General features: G+C 35.3%; 1 protein-coding gene and 1 non-coding gene across 2 annotated transcripts; both read right to left on the bottom strand.

Moving 5' to 3' along the window:
• Positions 1-678: 678 nt before the first annotated feature.
• On the bottom strand, positions 679-3,049 carry LOC11444400 (auxin efflux carrier component 2). Its single transcript, XM_003595072.2, has 6 exons — positions 2,155-3,049; positions 1,759-2,005; positions 1,381-1,466; positions 1,065-1,222; positions 889-965; positions 679-757 (listed from the first exon to the last, which is right to left on the bottom strand). Exons 1-6 carry the CDS (start codon positions 3,047-3,049, stop codon positions 679-681), a joined length of 1,542 nt encoding a protein of 513 aa, XP_003595120.2.
• A 9,508-nt stretch (positions 3,050-12,557) lies between these two features.
• LOC112419574 (small nucleolar RNA R71) lies at positions 12,558-12,664 on the bottom strand. Its single transcript, XR_003009701.1, has one exon. It is a non-coding gene; the product is annotated as a small nucleolar RNA R71 (small nucleolar RNA).
• Positions 12,665-22,116: the final 9,452 nt, after the last annotated feature.

Genomic DNA, 22,116 nt, shown 5'->3' on the forward strand with positions numbered 1-22,116 from the left:
TTGAAGCAGCAATCGAAAAAGTTTGTCAACACTTATCAAAATTTCTTTATACCCTTTTATGGCTGTCACCATTTGCTGCATATCGTTATGGAGCCTATTCGGCTACCATGTTTTTGAACTGAAGTATTTTAAACTTTCACGGTTGGGGATTAAGACAGATAAATGTATTAACCTTGGGAAATGATTGCATTCATGATTGAATTGGCCGTAAATTTAGTAGAGTTACACTGTGCTAGTGTGATACTGTAATTTTGATAAAAGCTGCACTTTAAAACTTAACAAAATCATTATTCTAAACTTACACTACGAAGTGTTGTGGAAACAAAAAAGCATTGTAGTGAATTTGTCTCGGTTACACGAGCAAATATTATACATTATGCTCCACATAACAAACTATAGCATTTTAATTGCTTCTTTAATAATATATTTAATCCATGTATGATGTATATTTATTTCACGACAATCTTTTCCTAACAAACTTGTGCATTTCAGTGAAACCAAATGCTTGTCTTGCCTAAACTAAAAACAAAAACAAAAACAAAAACAAAACTTGTGCTACTGCAAACTTTATTTCTCTTCTGCCTAAACTAATAATAAAAAATTATCTTCCATCCATCTATGCTTGAGAGTGTATACTTGTGAAATCAGACATAGCAAACTTCATTTCTCTTTCACTTGTTAAAAAGATTTGTTAAGCTCAAGTAGAACATAGTATAGTATTGCTACAGGAAACGCAATTGCCAATCCAAGAGAAACCCTGCAAAAAATTTAAAGTATAAAAAATTATGTTGATATGTCACATAATTAACATCTGGTACGAAATTCGACCAAAAAAATTACAATGCACAAATTTGAAATGCACATTTGTATTTTAATTTTAACACTCACGCTGTGTTAAATATTTCGGCATGGAGATTGTACTCTTTGGCGAATACAAATGGAACGATACCTTGTGGAAGAGCAGCCTGCAAAATTAAATATGGAGTCATATAAATATAAGCATAGCTATACACATGACATTGAGCTAATTTTTGAGAAATTTACAAGTGGATTTTTATTTTTACCTGAATAATTCCTACTTTAAAAACAACTCCACGAATACCAACGGCAGCAGAGGTTGCACCAAATGATGCAGGACCAACCAAGAACTTAAGTACCATAGAAATTGTTGCTTGAGTTTTTCCACAAGCAATGATCTTAGGTTGTAATGCCATGAATATTCCTATTTAAGGAAACATTAATAATTAAAGAATGAGACATAAAAAACAAACAAGCACCATTTTCTAGTGTTCATGGCACATACACCAATAGTATCCCTAGTTTGTTTGGCATATATTGAAAGGACAAATAAAATGTGTGAAGAGTGAAGACCAAACATACCTAGACTAAACATGGACATTCCTAGTCCAGTATGAGATATTATTGTAATCGAGTCATGTATGATTGAAGGCATTTTGATATTCCACCTGCGATTAAATAACCGTCGTTTAAGGTTTGTGCACAAAAGATCATGAATAATTATGTCAAACTATCCTTGTAATTTATTGGATTACATAAGATTAATAGACTAATGCATTGTTGGTTGAGGAAAAAAAATGCATTAGTATATATAGATCTTAAATTGTTCGCGTGAATTGTTTTGCAACGCAAATTCATTAGATTAGTCTAACAGTTAATAGACTAATCTAATGGATTAATATATATTTGAGCTTGAGAGAGTTGTAAAATTGTTTAGGATGCAAGAGTATCGCAAAATACCTAGCTGATATGAGAGCCCATACAATGCCAAGAACTGAAGCATAGAGATTAGGATTTACTGATAGCTTCTTCCAAACCCTAAAAAGAATGAGCTTTGTCATCGTGCCATGACCAGGTTGCATTTGATGTTCATTGGTAACATTTTCTTTAATCTCCACCAGCTCCTTCTTCCTCTCCTCACTCTCATGATCATTGTCTCCACTTACTTTACCACTAGAAGTACTTCTGCCAATCAATTCATGAACACCTGCATGTAATACAAAATATTTGTAATCAAAGTTTCATATAAAAGTCTAGGGTTTTTCAATCTTGTTAGAACTCAATTCATAAATAAATGTCTAAGTCAACAAAAAACATGACCAAATATATTGTATATAATGTGTATTGTGAGAGTACCTTTTGAAGCTTCAATTTCTTGTGGCATGTCTAAGCCATCACTGAAATTGAACTTTCTTTGGTCATCAATGATTTTTTCTGAAAAAGTTGATTTTAGAATTGGGTAAGGAGAAACCCTAGCACCCATAGTAGTGCAACTCTTGCTCTTCATAAATGCACTCACATTGGTCAAACTCCTACTCTTCTTAAATCTTGTCCAATGAATGTTGAATATATTGTCTTCAAAACCATTACTTTGGGGACTATTTGTGTAGCTTGAATGTACCTCAACCCTAGTAAGATTTGGCACTCTAGGTGTTGAATGAGACTTGACACTTAGGTTATTACCAATTTCTCTCAATTCTACATCATCAAGTGATGATTCAATTTCAATCTTGTGGGACCCTTCATTAGTGTCAACAAATTGTTGAGAAATAAAAAGCTTAGCAGCTCTATATTCATACATCAACAACAAAATAGTATACCATACAACACCTTGCAAAACCAAAATTTGGGTCAAAAGTGGTTTTGTAAATTCTCCATACATTGCATTCAAAAGAGGGATCCCAACAACAAGTGTGTTTGGTAAATTGGTAAGTGAGAAAAGAGTTATACTCCAATCTAAACCACCACGTTTTGTGAAAATGTTCCATAGAGCTAGACAAGCCAATGTCACAACTTTTTGAAGTGTGTCAGCTAGTATTAACCTCCAATTCATATGATAAGGGTTAATTGGGTATATGTAAATAAAAGAAAGTGTAGGAACTGCAAACATTGCCACAAAACGGTTTATACCAGCACATTGATCTGGTGTAAAGATTTTCCACCATTTAATTGACCCATAGCCTAATATCATGGCTACATATAGGGGCATAATACTCTCAAGAATATTGTATACATCTTTACCTTTGATCATGGTTTATAGCTGATGTATAGAATATAGGTATATGAGATGAGATGATCTTTAAAGAAAAAGGTATATGAGATGAAACTGTAAGAGATTGTGAAATGTTGATGGTGTTTAATTTAATCTGAAAATGTAAGTACTAAATGAATAATGTGAAGGATATATAAAGGGTCTGTTAGAGATTATGAAAAAAGTAATTTTAATATTTTTGGTCAAAAAAGTGTATTTAGAGATTTGAAAAAAGTAATTTGATATTTTTAATTTAGAGATTTTTTGGTAAAAAAAATATTTAGAGATTTATTTTGATATATTTATCTTTAAAAAAGTATAAGCATATCCGAAAAATACTTTTTTTTTTAAAAGAAAATTGTTATAGAAAATGTTTTTCTTAAGAATCTACTCAAAATTCTAACTTGAGGCAATTTTTAGTTTTGACAGACAGATTAAAACTTCAAAAAATAGTTACTTTCTTTAATAAATGATTTTTTTTTCATTAAATGACTTGAATAAGAAGATCTAAATCCTCTTAATTTGTATATATTATTAAATTAGTGAAGGGTAGAGATATTACCTCCATCTAATATAAGGTAGAGAAACGATTTTTTTAGTGCATATTTACAAAGAAAACTACATTGATTTACCTTACCTTAAAAAATAAGTGGAACTTTGAACCTGCAAATATAACGGATGTGAGTCTTAATGTCGTATTATGCTTCACACTACACCAATTTTTTAATGTATAGAATATAAAATCTCTTGTAATATTTTGTGAACAAAAAATCTCTTCTAATAAAACAAATAATATAAAATCTCTTTTTTTATTTTGATAAAATATTATCAATTTTATTTTCTTTCATCTTCTTATCAGTTTGATATAAATCCTCTTCTTGAAGAAAGATATATCCAGCTTTGGAAGTTTTTTATTTTTTATTTTTTTTTATTTTTAAGGAATCCAGCTTTGAAAGTTGAAATCTTATAAATATCTGATCCTTCCTTGTTAGTGCATATAAGCATTGGATTAGAACAATATTTTTTTCATAGAAAGAGTAACAGAAAAATAAAGTAAGCAAGTCAAATAGTATCTTGTCGGGGATGGAAATGGCATGATGAAGGAAAACGAGATTGCCAAAAGATTTTTGGTTCTAGATGTTAATATCAACAAAGCATTGTTTTTTTTTTTTTTTTTTGAGGGAACAAAGCATTGTTATTGTAAACGAATGTTTATCTAGGATTTGACCCATTTAAATTTTTTTTTTGGTCAGGTAGCCTAGTGGTTAAAATTCACCTTATCAGAAATGTAAGTGGGGTGTTCGGGTTCGAATCCCAAATCCTACATATAAAAATGCATTGTCCTACCAACTGAGCTATGCTCAGAGGACAGGTGCTCAAGACTTATTTGCTAGTGGATAATATATATACTATAATATGACTTATGATATATAATGTTTTTTTATTTAATATATATATATATATATATATATATATATATATATATATATTATATTGAAGAAAAAAATGTTTATCGCATTTCATTTATAATAAGAGAGTTAATACAATTGGGAATGACTAATACCTCAAATTCGTCCTTGAATTTTTAAAAATCGGTCAAATTCGTCCCTGAATTTTGCGAAATATCTATTTAGTCCCTGAATTTTACAGACGTCCATCAAAATGGTCCCTCCGTCCAAAATCTCTGTTAGTGGCGATGACGTGTCCCTTGCATGTTGTTTTGTCTTGTACACGTGTCAACAAGGCAGCCACGTGTACAAGGACTAAATTGATGAAAATGGTAAAAATTCGAGACTTAACTTTTCAGTATAATTTTTCATGTGTTTCCAATTATACCCCTCTAAAATATGAATCAATTTGAGACTTACTGGCATAATTTGAGGACTAATTTGATGGATTTTGTTATAATTTAAGGGCTGATATGATTGATTTTATTTGCAGAGAATGAGTACAAGGAGATATTGCATGAGAGGACTAGTGATTTCAAATGACATGCATAAACTAACACCACTGAGGGGTCCTGCTCCACAAAATCCAACTGCTCCTGGACTAAATTAATGTTTTTTGGACTTGTTTAGTTTATGCTTTTTTGGATATGTAATCACTTAAGAACATCAAATGATTTGATGGCTTGATGGCTATGTAATGTTATTTTTTTTTTTTGGCTATGTAGTGACTTATGAACATCAAATATATGACTTATGATAGTATGCAAATGTGTGTCTTTTTATAATCAAAGTGTCTATCTTTTACTTTTTACTCTGTTCAGCAAATGTATGCACCAAGGATCACAGTGATATCTGTTGTGTAAATTCAATGACCTATTTGATGGTATTTTCACTAATTTGAGGATCGAAATGATGGATATGCATATAATTCAAGGACCAATGTGATTGAATTTTTTTGACATAAAGGTTTGATTCATTCATTGACAACCTCTTTTCATTACAACATTACATGGACTTGGCACAATACAATAGCATTTTAAACAACTCAGTCAAACAAAATACTCCTATCAATATCTTAATCAACCTAAGTTCACTTCCTACACAATCAACTTTATCCATCAACCTTGCCCTCTAAACCTCTTCTCTGCCCCTATCATTTGGCTTCTCCATCAACCTTGCATTTCTGAACACCGAATCTACAAGGCAGACCACTTGATTTATGAATTTCGAATTTAATCAAAAAAATTAGGGTTCTAAGTTTTTTGAATTGGGGAAGAAATTTGACATCAATTCATGGAAGAAATTTTGGGGATTTTGAACTCTACGTAAGGAATTATAACATTAGGGTTCCAAATTTATATATTTGGGGAAGAAATAGCCCTTAATGAGGAAGAGGAGAAAGAGTCGTTACTCACAAAGAAGGGAAAGAGCCGTTGCCAATTTTCTGAAAATCCATCAATTTGGTCCTTAGAAATTTTGTGTAAATCCATCAATTTGGTCCTTGGAAATTTTGTGTAAATCAATCAGTTTGGTCTCTGCTTGCGTGACATCTGACATGGTAAGCTTTGTCAGAGGTTAACGTTACACGTCACCTCCGTTAACAGACAACTTAACGGAGGGACTGGTTTGATTGACATTTTGTAAATTCAGGGACTAATTTGATATTTCGCAAAATTCAGGGACGAAATTGGCCGATTTCTCAAAATTCAAGGACGAATTTGAGGTATTAGTCAATTGGGAATATCAAAATAAATGGTGGGACTATATGATAAAATGGCCTCACCTGCAAGAGCATGAGTTACCACATTTGCTTGTCGTCTATTACCATAATAGAATTTGTAAAGTGTGAAGAAAGGAAATCGTGACATGTTGTAATGATGTGACCAAAATCTGTCATATCGCTCCTATTGGAGTTGAAAGCATCAACCGTTAACTTTGAGTCAACCACAAAATTAACGGAATTTATATGATCCTCGGATTGATTAGAAGATCTTTTCAATTGACTAGGTTATCGAATTGCATGTCATGCAGTTAGTGTAATGCATGGAACAAACCAAGCGTTTCACCCACTTCAACAGGGTAAATTGGAGAAGTGTTAGGTTACGATGTTTCCATATGCTCCACAATAACACAACCATCCTATGACGAAGCTCTGCTTGCAAATTGTGAAGCAAGGAGAAAATGACTTCCATCATCGAGTCATTGGAAACAATTGCATGCTTCACTGCATCCCAAAGGCCAACCATTTGCCAGACTTGAATTGCAAACAAACAAGGAAAGAAAACATGAGTAAGATTCGGGTGGAGTCATCACAACTGACACAATGTGTGGGGCATATCACCCCTTTGTCTTGCAGTCGGACTCTAGTTGATTTTTTTTTATATATACCCTTTATACTTCTTTAAAATAAAAAAAACTCTACATCCTTAAATATAAGTTCATATTGCATATTTAACCGTTATTATGAAAAATGATAGTTAATATATACTCTTTATTGATGTATATAGTTAATCTTAACTTTTAATATTCTAAGACACATAGTTATTAGTGATATTAATTAGATGTTTATTTAAAAAAGAACTGATATATGTATCTAATAATTTAAAAATGGACTTATTAAGAGATAAATTTTATTACATGTGTGGGTTATAATCAAGGACGGAAGGAATAGTACGTGTGTGTTTGGGTCAGCTTTGAATATAATTGATTCCGGTAGAATTGATTCTAACAGAATTAATTTTGAGAGAATTGATTTATGTTTAGATACAATAATGTAGAATTGATTAAACAAACTGAATGTTATTTGGATAGTTTTGATCAAAATTGCTTTTGAATGTATAATTACTAAAATGTGTATGTTGATCAATACTAAATGTAGATATATTATTTAATTTAATAAATAATTCTTTATATATTAATTTAAAAAATAATAAATACGATTATTAAATCACTAGTTAAATAATGGCCAGAAAAAAAATCACAAGAAAATTAGCGTTCATACTACTGGATTATATGACTCGTTTTATTCAACACGGTTGTCCAACCAAAATTATAGACGCATCAAAAATTCATGTTGGGCAATACATAATTTGTGAAAGGCGAAAGAAGGAAATAAGAATTGATGAAGGGCAATGTTGGAAAGTAGTGAGCTCTAATAACCAAAGTATAAAATTAAATGTAGAATTGATTATACCAAACTCAAAAGCTAGGATTCCCAACTTCAAAGAGAATTGCTTTTGGACAAGAGAATTGCTTTTGAAAAGCCAAAACAAACATGTGTGAAATTGCTCTTTTTCACTTTTGAGGAGGGAGAAATGCTTCTAGACTAACAAAAAAAGCTAAACCAAACAAGCACGTACATTTGTAGCATTATTTGAACTTTGTGATTTCCGTTGACACAAATGAGCATTCAAATCCCACCTCCTACCATATTGTTAATTTTAAAATGAGGATTGAAATTGGAATATGATTGCTAACCTTCTTCCTGATTCTATTTGCAGCTTGATAGCTAAGTTAAATGCTTCAGCCAATGAAAACAGTGTCCCCAAATGGGATCTCTCCACTATTGGAATTTTTAGTTTAAAAACAGCTTATAATATTATTAGTGGTTTTGATAATGATACTACTTATACTCACTCTTTTGTTTGATCAGGTTCGACACAAAGGGAACAACTCGGATTCAGGAATTTCTCTAGAAGCTTGTTTATGGTTCCTTGCTTAAAAATGTAGTGAGAGTTCACTATTGTTGTCAAAATTTTGACTTAAATCTTAAAATTTAGGATTTTACGATTTTATTCACCTTCAACGAATCAAATCCATAGCAGAATCCTAAAATAAGCAAGATCTTAGTTAAATCGCATCGAAATCAGAAAATCCATACAAGATCTTACAAAATCGCATCGAAATCAAAATTGCTCTTTTTCAGTCATTTATGTTAAGTTTTTTGTGGACTTTAAACTGAGTCATTTATGACTGTATACAATTTATAACAAATATTTAGCATTATTTTTGTTTTGGTAAATCCTTTGATTTTGATTGCGATTTTACGATTTCTTATATCGATTCTATAAAAGTAGTTGAGTAAAATCCTTCAATTTTGATTGCGATTTTATGATTTTTCGATTTTGCTCTTCCTTTTTGACCTGAAGCAAAATTCCAATGTTGAAAACCTTACAGATCATCAAGAAAGATTCAAGAAGTAAAATTCCAATGTTGAAGTAAAATCCTTCAATTTTGATTGCGATTTTATGATTTTTCGATTTTGCTCTTCCTTTTTGACCTGAAGCAAAATTCCAATGTTGAAAACCTTACAGATCATCAAGAAAGATTCAAGAATGACATGACACAATAATCACTCTTAGATTTCAGTCTCATTTATTAACCTTTCATAAAATAAAATAAAATAAAAATACATAACACCCACCACCCTATGATTTCCGGCCAGACTGAGATTTTATTGGCTAACATTAATTTCAGGATAATTTCTTGATAAAATTTAAGAGTGATTATTCTACCGTATTATTCTTAATTTTTTTTTTATAAAATCTCTCTTGATATATTGCTCGTGTGAGATATAACGTTAAACCATCGTGCAAATGCGTTTAGATTGCGAGGAGGTTCAACAATATAGGAATCAATTCATAATTAAAGATACCTAAACCAAATTCTTTAACTCGACTTGTATGCTTGGTAATACAAGATAAAGTGATTCCACTCCTCAACCGGCTATAGTAAGTCATATGGACAGTTCATCACCACCACAGGAATATGGTTACACTACATTCTAGTTAGTTATAGTTAGTTACAACCGGTAACTTGCTAGACAAGTTAACCAGTTAGCTAGTTTCCCCTAGAAATAGCATATATGTAAATAACTTGTACTTAGATAAATTTATGGAAAAAGATACATGGACACTCTTTTCCTGCTACCACTCTTGTACACCTGCCCATGTGGATGGCAGTTTTGTAATTTCGTTAAATAGGCAGGGGCAAAATTGAGACTTCACATGTCCTTTCCTTCTCACATTATCCCATCTCTCTTTCGTTCCTCTTCTTCTCCGACACATCAATTACCACACCATCATCCTCCCCCATCACCGACCACCACTTCCACCATCGTTCTCATCCTTCTCTTAGTCAGCCACTACCGTAGTCGGTGGTTCAGACTAGCGTTTCCGGCGACGTCGCCGTCACCGATCTAAAATTATAGAGACAGGAGAGGAAGAGGAATTCGACGGCGAGTGGAGAGAGAGATGACAACAGGGACGAAAGAGATGAGAACGGTGAGGACGAAGTTTTGTCGCTGTCGCCGTCGAGAACAGAAGACGGCCGGTTATGGTGGAGCAGAGTGAAGGTGAAAAACACAAGAAGGGGGGGGGGGGGTTGAATTGTGTTTTCTTTTTCTCTTAAAAAATACTTCTTCTGATAAAACTTCAGAAGCAGTTTGAGTGCTTCTGATGAAATGATCAGAGTCAGATTGCAGCGGAAAAGAACAGAGCAGAGAAAAGAAAGACAAAGACACAAGCAGTTATCCTGGTTCCTTCCACAACACGGAAGTAGTCCAGTCCCCCTTGCACTTCCAAGGAGATTTCACTATAATCACAAAGATTACAAATGCTCAATACTTTCTAAGTATGAGACTTCACAAAAATGCTCAAGCACACACGCAAGAGTCTTCCAATGCTCAAGCACTAAGCAAGAGACTTCTAATGCTCAAGCACGCAGGCAAGAGACTTCTGATCAAACAAAAATACAGAGAATTGAGTTTGACTTGAACACTTGATATACAATCAGTGGTGTTCACAATACAATACAATAAAGACTCTAGACTTTGAATTTCTAAGATGTATCAAATCAGTGCAGAAATTCAGTGTGCTTTGTAGAATCAATTTGACAGAGTTTTGACGCTTTTGAACTTATGTATCTCTATCTTTTATCTTCAAGTCTTCACTCCTTTATATAAAGGCGTGAAAGAGACGTTGAGATAATCAGCACGTCTAAAGAGTCGTTTGAAATCCTTTGATTATTCACCAGTAATACTTTGCCTGATTTGGGTGTGGTCCTTTGAAGAATAAGCTTCAAATTCATTCCCATCTTGAACGTACAACTTCTGCAGGCATGACTGTTGTCTTGTCTTGTAGCGTAGACAGAAAACAGAGTAGTGGAGGTAGTGGTTGTACACTTGTACTTTGTCAACTCTATTAACGAGAGACAAGTGCTCAGTGCTATCTGATGAGTCATTTATATGTTATTTTAATATGCTTTTTAGTTTAGTTTTAATTAGATTTTATATAATTTTATATTAGTATTATTTCCTTTTTAGGATAGTTTACTTTAAAATGCAATTTATTATATTTCAGGGAAGAATATTGGATGGAGAGAGTCTTGGAGCAAAAGAAAGGGATTTGGAGCAGATTGGACACAAAAATATGAAGATTGGGAAACAAAATATATCTCCCACAAGTCAGAAGCTTGGCACGGCACGTGCTAGCCTTGGCACGGCCGTGCCACCCTCCAGATGCCTTTTGCTGCTTTTGCTTTGACTCCAAGCTATTCTATTTTGGCGCACAATCTACCGAGGAATATTCTAGGAATATACTTGCTTAGATTTTAAGTCAATTGTGTACTATAAATAGAGTAGCTAGCCATCACTAAATATTCATCTTTACTTGGAATACAATAAGTGACAATTGCTTTTCTAAATAAAGTTCTTTTCCTTTCCTTTATTTTCCTGTCTTTTACTTTCATGCTTTCTCTCTTCTCCCCCATGTCTACGATGAACATGAGTGAGTAGACTTCTTCTTGTCTTGGGATTGTTGGATAAGTCTAAATGACATAATCCTAATCAAACCAAGCCCTAAGCCTTAATCTTATGTAACCCTAGTTTCTTATCTGAATTCACCGTCTTAACATGGATTAACCATTATCAAACTGTGGAAACGAAAGTGGAGGGTTTGATAATTGTTCGTCCATTATTCCAAATATCAATTCATAAAACGAAAGTGGAGCTTTGATATTCGAACAAGTGAATTCAGACAAGGATTGCAAAGTCAGCGAAATAGGCTTTGCAATCTTTGAGACATATAGTTTCGATCTTCAAGGGAACTAATAACAATCAAGTCAGCGAAATAGGCTTGGTTGTTAGAGGAACCAAAATCCAATAGTAATCAAGTCAGCGAAATAGGCTTGGTTGCTAGAGGAACTTAAGAGAAACTGTCTTGAGAAATTAGGTCTAACATAACATTATAAGCTTATGGTTTTGGTTTGAGAAGGACTTGTTATTTAGATGAAACCAACGATCCCAAGGCTCCTTTATTATATTGCTTTTTAACCGTTTAAAAACCCCCAACTTACAATTCTCTTCTCTCTTCTAATCATCTCTAAAGGTTAATTAAATTGAACTACTCCCTGTCGGAACGATACTCTTTTATACTACTTCGGTAAGACCGTGCACTTGCGGTTTTATCTCATCAAGTTTTTGGCGCCGCTGCCGGGGAGTAAACTAATTTGATTAACTCTTTCCTTGTGATTAGAACTCTTTTCTCTTCCTCTTTTCTTCTACTTCTTTCTTTTGTTTTACCACTAACTTCTTGGGTTCTCGGTTTCTTATGCGAAGAAGTAAAAGTCTCGGAGAATTTATTCCTGAGATCGAAAGATTTTTGCATAAGAAAAAGAGAGAGGCACAAAATAATACTGCTATGGCTGAACGCACTCTCAAAGAGTATGCTACTCCTTCAACGGAAGAGCCACAAGCTATTATCGTGTACCCAACGGTTGCGGGTAATAACTTCGAGATCAAGCCTGCACTACTCAATTTAGTGCAGCAAAACCAGTTTTCTGGATCACCCACTGAGGATCCAAATCTCCATATTTCTTCCTTCCTTAGACTCAGTGGCACCATAAAAGAGAACCAAGAAGCCGTAAGACTTCATCTCTTTCCCTTTTCCTTAAGGGATAGAGCTAGCGCTTGGTTCCATTCCCTAGAAGTCGGTTCCATTACTTCATGGGACGATATGAGGCGAGCATTCCTCGCCAGATTTTTCCCCCCATCTAAAACAGCTAAGCTTAGAGACCAAATTACGCGTTTCAATCAAAAAGATGGGGAGTCTCTCTATGAGGCGTGGGAGCGTTTCAAGGAAATGCTTAGACTTTGTCCCCACCATGGCCTAGAGAAGTGGCTTATAGTCCACACGTTTTATAATGGCTTGTCATATACCACTAAAATGTCTGTTGATGCAGCTGCAGGTGGAGCTCTAATGAACAAAAACTACACGGAGGCTTATGCTTTGATTGAGGACATGGGTCAAAATCACTATCAATGGACCAACGAAAGAGCCGTCACCACTCCTACTCCCTCTAAGAAAGAGGCAGGTATACACGAAGTCTATGAATATAACCACCTTGCTGCTAAGGTTGAGGCATTAACACAAAAAATTGAAAAACTTAATGTTAATGCTGCCCAACCTTCCCCTGCATCCCCTACTTGTGAAGTCTGTGGTATAACTGGTCATACAGGTGTTGATTGTCAGTTAGGTAGTGCTGCCAATATTGAGCAACTGAATTACGCTCAATACAACCAAGGAATGAGGCCAAATTAAAATTTTTACAAAAATCCTCAAGGTTCCTATGGGCAAACAGCACCACCTGGCTATACAAACAACCAGAGAGTAGCTCAGAAATCTAGTTTGGAAATACTGTTGGAAAATTGCATGATGAATCAAAACAAACAACTTCAGGAGTTAAAAAACCAAACAGGATCTCTAAACGACTCTCTCTCCAAGCTCAATACCAAGGTTGATTCCATCGCCACACACACCAAAATGCTTGAAACCCAAATCTCCCCAAGTGGCCCAACAAGTGGCCATCTCTTCTCAAACACCAGGAGTCTTTCCTGGTCAAACTGAAACAAACCCCAAAGCCCATGTCAATGCCATTTCTCTTGGGGGCAATAAGTTAGAATAGACCATTACCAAAGCCAAAGGTGTCAAGGGAGAGAGTGTTAAGCTTCTAGGTGAGAAGGATGCGATAAAGACACCGCTTGATAAGAACACGGCCCTTAACCCATTAAGGCTCACTAAGCTCAACTTGGAGGCCCAATTTGCTAAATTCTTCAACATACTTAAAAGGATTTGCATTAAGATTCTCTTTGCTGAAGCCTTGTCTCGTATGCCTCTATACACCAAGTTTTTAAAAGAAATTTTTTCAAAGAAAAAGGCTATGGATCACAAAGAGACAATAGCTTTAACTAGGGAAAGTAGTGCAACCGTCAAGAAGCAACCCCCAAAGCTTAGAGATCCAGGTAGTTTTGCCATCCCTTGTGTTATAGGGAAAGAAACCGTTGACAAGGCCTTGTGTGACTTAGGGGCTAGTGTAAGTTTGTTGCCCTTATCCCTCTTCAAAAGGATGGGAATAGGAGAGCTTAAACCTACCGAGATGATCTTGAAGTTAGCGGATCGTTCTACTATCCCTCTCGTTGGCTACATCGAGGACATACCCGTCAAAATAGAAGGGATATATATCCCGACTGATTTCGTGGTGGTTGACATAGAGGAGGACCATGATGTCCCTATAATCTTAGGACGACCCTTCCTGGCTACTGCAGGTGCTATAGTAGATGTTCAGAGTGGTAGGATAGTTTTTCAAGCGAGTGATGCGATGATTGGATTCGAGTTGGAAAATGTTATGAAAGGTCCCGCTCTTTATTCTTGTAACATGATTGAAGTACATAATGTGAAAGAACGTTTCCTAGCGTCAACTACACAATATGATCTCTTTGATCCTTTCTAAGGACACTTTCTTAACGTCAAGCTAATGACACTAAAAGAGCGCTTCGTGGGAGGCAACCCACGCATTTAACTGCTTTCGTTTTGTTTGTTTTTGTTGTTTTTAAGTTATTTTGTAGGTAATTGTCCGAAGGTGATTCAAGAAAACGAGAAAAATTTTGAGGCCCCATGTCCAGAACCTTGGCACGGCCCGTGCTCACACTGGCACGGCCGTGCCAGACCTTGCCTACCCAAAACCAGCAAAAATTCCAGAATGTTGGCACGGCCCGTGCTAAGGTTGGCACGGCCGTGTCCGACCCAGGTAGGCTATTTGCTTGTTTTTCCCTCATCTTCTTCCTTCACTCTCAAACACAAACATCTCTCTACCTTCACCTTCTCTCTAAAACCTCCATAACCATAAAACCTCAAACCTCCACACCCACCCCAAATCTCACCAATTCCCAAAATTTCTCCACCCAATCAATCACAAACACCATTCCAATCATAACCCACAATTCAAAAACCAATTTCATCCATCCAAACAACATCACCCAAATTCGTAACCCTCATAAACCTAACCCAAAAACCTAAAATTCTCCACCAATCTCATAACCCAACCCCTAAAACTCACTTAAACCTTCACCACAACACTAATCCAACCTTTTCCACCGCACCAAAGGCAAGGTCAAGGCAATGACTTCAAAGAGAAGTGGAAAGGAAGTTGCAAGCTCCTCCGGAGGACCTCCCCAAAAGAAGAAAGCACAAGCCAAAAATCATGGCATCATCTTCCGGGACAACAAGCAACGGGATATGTACAAACTTCTAATCTCTAAACCTCTACAACCTTGCAGGTACCCTGATAACCATGACATGAATAAGCTAGGTATTAAAGATAATGTGTTGAATCTGCTAGAAAGGTTAGGATGGGTTGATATGTTGAGACCTATGCGAGGGTATGAGAATTTCACCTATGAATTTTTAAGTTCTATTGTTTTTACGAAAGATAGGTTGAACTTTGATAACCCTAACCATAGAGTTTCTTTCCGGCTTTTGAATATTGATTACGAGATGTCTCTTCAGCACTTCTGTGATGAGATGGGCTTCGCAAATGCGGGGTTCATCCACGACTCTTGGGATCAAAATTTAAAACCGGTTGACTATCAACCCGCCGCCTTTTGGGAGCAAATCACCGGTCTTGACCAATTTAACACACGTGCCAACAAAGCTAGCAACATTCACAACCCCGTACTTAGGTACCTTCAAAGGGTTATGGCTTGCACCATTAGGGGACGGAAAGAACTAGGGAACACTAGGAATGATGAACTCTTCATGCTTTGGGCTATGCTGCACAACCAACCCATTAACACTTGTTTTTACTTGCTTGACTACCTTTCCCTTATAGGAAATAGGTCCGATAGTAGGGGAGAAATAGTAGTTGGTGGTATCATAACATACATAGCTGGGCGATTCGGTGTGAGTGAAGACCTAGGGATAAACAAGATCGAGGGTAACAATAGACTAAACATAGAAACTCTCATCTCTATGAATTTCATCAAAACTCGAGTCCCTTTTGTCTATACACTCCAACTCAATGTGCCCATCTTGATTTTATTGCCTAACCCATCTCGAACTAACACCGAGGTGGAAGCAAATTTGTTGTATGTTGATGATGACCCACAGGTGCACATAGAACAGCATAATGAAGAAACAGAGGGTGCACACTTGCATCAAGAAGAGGAAGGTGCTCAACTGCACCATGATGAGGAACACCATGACCCTAATGAAGGTGAAACAAATGAAGATGCAAGATGGGCATGGATGACTACCGAGGTCGAAAGAATAAGCACCGAGCAACAAAGGCAAGGTGTTGAACTCATGAGCATAAGACACGATGTCCAAAGGGGCAACCGCATATCCGAAGAAAATAACCAAATGATTCGGAACATGATGCACCACTTTCACCTCCAAGGTCCTCCATATGGACCTCAATGATAAAAATGTGAGCTTTCCTCTTCCACTCTTCCCTTCTTTCTCTTTCTTCTTCTTCTACCTCTCCTTCTCTTTTATTTTTCTTTTATCTTGAATCATTGAGGACAATGCTTCTCCTAAGTGTGGGGGGAGCCTAATAAAGTGTCTTTAGTCGTAGTGTTTCCAAACTCCCTTGAACTTCATTCTTTTGTTTTGTTTTATTGTAAAAAGGCATAGTTAAGTAGCTAATTTTTATTGAAAAAATCATGACACACAAATTTTCATTGTCTCCTCTTATTTTGTTGATTCTTGTACATAAAAGCAAACTCTTGTGTTTTAAGCCTTCTTGATATAACCACATCTTGTTTTAAAGTGAATAGGATTCTCCAATGAGAAAAACACAAAGTTGCTTCCCTTGAGTAAATGTATGAATAGGTATTTTAAGGAAACGCGTTCTAATCTTAGTGGTGCATTAACCTTTAAGGACTCTCAAAGCGCCAGTAGTATAAGTGAGTATAAGGGAGATCATAAAAAGCTAAAAAGCAAAATAAATTCCAAGATCTCATCACTGAATCTAGATTGGGGAAGGAGGTAGGCCCTCCGACTTCCTACGTGAAGGTGATTGTTATCTTGAGAAAAAACTTTAAAAGGCATCGTTGAAACTAGATTGGGGAAGGAGGTAGGCCCTCCGACTTCCTACGTGAAGACGATGTTTTAAGGGATACCATTGAATCTAGATTGGGGAAGGGGGTAGGCCCTCCGACCTCCTACGTGAAAATGTTGTTCCTTAAATAAAGAACTTAAAATGTGCATATGGCAAAGAACAAAGATTCTCAAATACTCCCATCTCTCTTATATGAATTGTAGAAGGAATCTTTCTTGGTTAGTTTAGTGCTAGGATTAGACCATGTTTCCTCATAATGCCTATCTTATACAGGAGCAAGAAAAGGGTTGGACTTCACACACACACTCACTTAAAACTTGATCGTTGGGTAGAATAAAGATTTCAAGAAATACTTGAGTTTGTGATTAGTGTACATTTGGGATTTAAGCCCTTGAGGAGACATGTGCTTTAATTTAATTGTCATTTGATTTAACTGTTGATGCTACTATGTTTATGCCTTTTGCTTGAGGACAAGCAAAGATTCAAGTATGGGGGAGTTTGATGAGTCATTTATATATTATTTTAATATGCTTTTTAGTTTAGTTTTAATTAGATTTTATATAATTTTATATTAGTATTATTTCCTTTTTAGGATAGTTTACTTTAAAATGCAATTTATTATATTTCAGGGAAGAATATTGGATGGAGAGAGTCTTGGAGCAAAAGAAAGGGATTTGGAGCAGATTGGACACAAAAATATGAAGATTGGGAAACAAAATATATCTCCCACAAGTCAGAAGCTTGGCACGGCCCGTGCTAGCCTTGGCACGGCCGTGCCACCCTCCAGATGCCTTTTGCTGCTTTTGCTTTGACTCCAAGCTATTCTATTTTGGCGCACAATCTACCGAGGAATATTCTAGGAATATACTTGCTTAGATTTTAAGTCAATTGTGTACTATAAATAGAGTAGCTAGCCATCACTAAATATTCATCTTTACTTGGAATACAATAAGTGACAATTGCTTTTCTAAATAAAGTCTTTTCCTTTCCTTTATTTTCCTGTCTTTTACTTTCATGCTTTCTCTCTTCTCCCCCATGTCTACGATGAACATGAGTGAGTAGACTTCTTCTTGTCTTGGGATTGTTGGATAAGTCTAAATGACATAATCCTAATCAAACCAAGCCCTAAGCCTTAATCTTATGTAACCCTAGTTTCTTATCTGAATTCACCGTCTTAACATGGATTAACCATTATCAAACTGTGGAAACGAAAGTGGAGGGTTTGATAATTGTTCGTCCATTATTCCAAATATCAATTCATAAAACGAAAGTGGAGCTTTGATATTCGAACAAGTGAATTCAGACAAGGATTGCAAAGTCAGCGAAATAGGCTTTGCAATCTTTGAGACATATAGTTTCGATCTTCAAGGGAACTAATAACAATCAAGTCAGCGAAATAGGCTTGGTTGTTAGAGGAACCAAAATCCAATAGTAATCAAGTCAGCGAAATAGGCTTGGTTGCTAGAGGAACTTAAGAGAAACTGTCTTGAGAAATTAGGTCTAACATAACATTATAAGCTTATGGTTTTGGTTTGAGAAGGACTTGTTATTTAGATGAAACCAACGATCCCAAGGCTCCTTTATTATATTGCTTTTTAACCGTTTAAAAACCCCCAACTTACAATTCTCTTCTCTCTTCTAATCATCTCTAAAGGTTAATTAAATTGAACTACTCCCTGTCGGAACGATACTCTTTTATATTACTTCGGTAAGACCGTGCACTTGCGGTTTTATCTCATCACTATCCAATATATCCGTTGATACCTTCCTTTCAATTCTTCGTTCTTCTTGGATAAGACTGAATTGAGAATCAGCTACTTTGAATCTTCAGTTTGATTAAAGGATCAAACGTAGCTTCTGGTGAAGATATTGCTTCTGATGAAAACTTTTGCTTCTGATGACCTTCTGCTTCTGATGACGTCATTACTTCAGAAGCATTTCAGCTTCAGGAGCAGTTTTCTTCAGATGCTCAGAATTTCTTTTTCTTTCCATTGTTCTTCCAAGACCTATTGAAATAACTTGAGTAGCCTTTGGTCCTGTACACTTGAACAATTATTAGTAATAACCAATTGACAATTTTTAATACCTTGTTATCATCAAAACTCAATAAGGTTCATTGTGAAACACATTTTGTTCCAACACAGAGGACGGCGAAGGTTGAGAGAGAGGGGAGAGAAGGCAGACGACGAGGGCAGAGGTGAGTTCTATGGACAAGTATGGTGACATTGGTGGCGGTGGCAGTGGTGGTGACAGAGGCTGGAGGGGGAGGGGTGCGGTGAGGAGAAAGGAAGAAAGATAATGAGAAGTGACGAGGCTGAATTGTGAGAGAGAAGGACACGTGTTGCATTTTTATGTGGTGGTATAAGGGTGTATGCCACCTTAGTGTGTTCATGTATCATTGCTCTAAATTTATTCAATAATAGATTCAGTTTCTTTAGTCCGATGCATATTTTGACCAAAAAACACTCAGGTGACTAATTTTAATGATATAACATGTTAAAATTTTGACCACTCCACCTAATAATCCTTATTTTTCCTCCTTCCAACCCCACATCAAGCCTGCATTCTTTTTCACTCACACTCCATGGAGCTAGGGGACCAGCAGAGACCACGATCCCCGAACATTTAAAAAAAATTATAATCTTATACACATATTTTTTGTGAACTTTATATGATATTGTATTATGGTTCTATTTTGACTCAATAGATTGGGTTTTTAACACCTGCGTTTATTGCACTAATAACTAAAATCCTTAACAACAACGAATAAAAAGAACCAAAGCAAGTTTCGTTTACAGAAGAACCCTAATTAATACTATACTAGAATATCAATATAAGATTTCTCATTGCAGTTTCGTTTACAAAGATTGAATCACCGTCTACAATTTTGGTTGCACACTACTGATTCATTGGTTACGATTTCATCATAAATTCATCTTCATACAATTGTATTTTTGCTGCTTCACATTTTCTTTCGCTGCTATATATTCAAAATTTGCTTTAGCCTTATCATTCTCAGACAAGCCTCAAGACACTCTCATCTTTCTTATATCCTTGATTTTTTTTATAATTTTATCTTATAATTTCTTAAATATCTTGTAAATATTGTGCATATAAACATTCATTTTTTTCTTCACTAAATCATATTTTCTATTTGTCCCCTCTAAGCTTAATTCCTGACTACGTCTCTGCTCCACATTGATATCTTCTTCCTCGATCCACTAGTTGATAATCAGTCATTCTTTCTCATAAGTGAAATACCTTGTTATTTTCTCACAGTCGTCTACTTGTTCTCTCTCTCACCTCTCTACATCATATGTCTATCTCTCTTATGTAATACAACTTGAGCACATTTAAAAATACAAAAAATCAAAAGTATTTAACATTTAAATTTTGATTTAGAGAAATAAGTTCTCTTATTAATAGATCAAACAAACATTGATGAGAACTGAAAACAGTATATTCCGAAAGAATAAGCAAAAGGGATTGTGCAAGAAAAGTGAGAGAAGAACGTGAAAAGCAATAGTAAGTTAAGTTGACCTGAGGATAAGGGAAAGTATAAAAAAGAAGAACGTGGTTGATTGAATCTGAACAGCGAAGCAAAGGCAAATGGAATGAGAGACATGCAGATCAGGAAAAGACAAAACAAATTCACCACTATTGTGGAAGCGACCACATGTTCCGCAGCTAAACCTACCCCATCATGTGCCTTGTGTCAGATGCAATGTTGTGCTGTTTCTGCTTCCTTCCTGCATGACTTTTTTTTATATAATAAGATAAGTAAAAATATTAACAACAAAAATGTAAGAAATTCAATTTAAAATATCAAACAAACATTTAAGGAGGACTCCAAAAATGAAAGACAAAAGCATATTAAAAAGTTTGGTCGATGTCATTTTTTATAGGACCAATATTTGGTGAATCCACCAAATTTCTTAACGTATGTTTCTCTTCCATAAATGAAATTCTCCATCTATTCAAGAAATGGATCATATTGTGATGGTGTGCTACACATAATCTTATGGTTTTAGATGTTTGAATCTCTTAATTATATTTGATTAAGATTTTCACTTATGACTGTTGTGTTACATATAGAAAAGCATTTATGAAGATTTTTTTTAGATGAACATTTATGAAGAGATGTCAACTACTTAAATAAATTTTAATTATATTGAGATATTAGTCTTGCAAATAATTCTTACATTGTCACAACTACAAATTCAAGTCATTTGAACACATAAAATTACGCATTACCAATGTGTTCAATAACTCAACTTGCAAAAAATGTTAGCGGATGCCGTGGTTGGGGTTTTAACTTTGACTACTTCATTTATGTGAAAGTTTCTAATGACTATTGTCTTTTCGTCTATTTAAAAAATTTGTTTATTTTTCTATTTCAATGTTTTTTTTGAACAAACCAAAATGAAATTATATACGAAATAGGGTAGTCCTAAACGCATAAGGTGTGCCTTAGAGACTACCTCAGAAACCAAGAGAAAGTTAAATACCACTTATTATAGTAAAACACTTTTTTGCTGAATTTTTTGTTGATGCTTTACTACAATGAGTACAAACTTCTATTTTGCTTTTCCTAGCTTTTCCCTTTTTTCTCTTGCAATTTTCATTTTCTCTTACCTTTGTTATCATTCATTTTTCTTATTATTACCCCTTTTCATCTTTTTATCATTCCCTTCATCCCATGTGTACCCCATAAAGCAACATCCCCACCAAATTCCTCCACACCCTGTCTCTCTCATATATCTGTCTCTCTTTCAGCACCCCTAATCATCATCACCTTCTCAATTTCACTCTGCACGCCTTCTCTCTCTCTCTCTCTCTCTCTCTCTCTCTCTCTCTCTCACTCACACACCACACACTTTCTAGAAGCAAAAAAAAAAAAGTTGGTTCTATTTTAAGAGAATTTCCTACATTGTAATACAAGCCATAGCTAACCAAGAAGATGGGTCTTGAAATGTTAGAAGAGTTTCTACCAATTACTCCCATAAGAACCATTGCTCCTATGACTAAAACATTGAAACATGTATCCGAGGTAGAGACAACAAAGAAGGTTCTAAGAGAGAATGAACAAGAGTGTCACACACCAACTTCATCACGAGGTCAAAGTAGCCATAATTTTTTAGTTTGTCCACCAGCTCCAAAGAAATCAAGAGTAACACAACGCAACAAGAATTCAGCTCTACCATCTCAAGTGTTCTTTCAAGTTCC

The sequence above is a fragment of the Medicago truncatula genome, chromosome 2 (genome assembly GCF_003473485.1).
Source record: "Medicago truncatula cultivar Jemalong A17 chromosome 2, MtrunA17r5.0-ANR, whole genome shotgun sequence".
Taxonomy (NCBI): Eukaryota; Viridiplantae; Streptophyta; class Magnoliopsida; order Fabales; family Fabaceae; genus Medicago; species Medicago truncatula.

What these genes read in the sequence shown, in the direction of transcription:
- LOC11444400 (XM_003595072.2), bottom strand. Translation starts at nt 3,049, where the DNA reads ATGATCAAAGGTAAAGATGTATACAATATTCTTGAGAGTATTATGCCC. An exon ending in AGAAATTGAAGCTTCAAAAG is followed by an intron (nt 2,006 to 2,154) that starts GTACTCTCACAA and finishes TATTACATGCAG; the next exon opens with GTGTTCATGAATTGATTGGC. An exon ending in GCCGAAATATTTAACACAGC is followed by an intron (nt 758 to 888) that starts GTGAGTGTTAAA and finishes AATTTTTTGCAG; the next exon opens with GGTTTCTCTTGGATTGGCAA.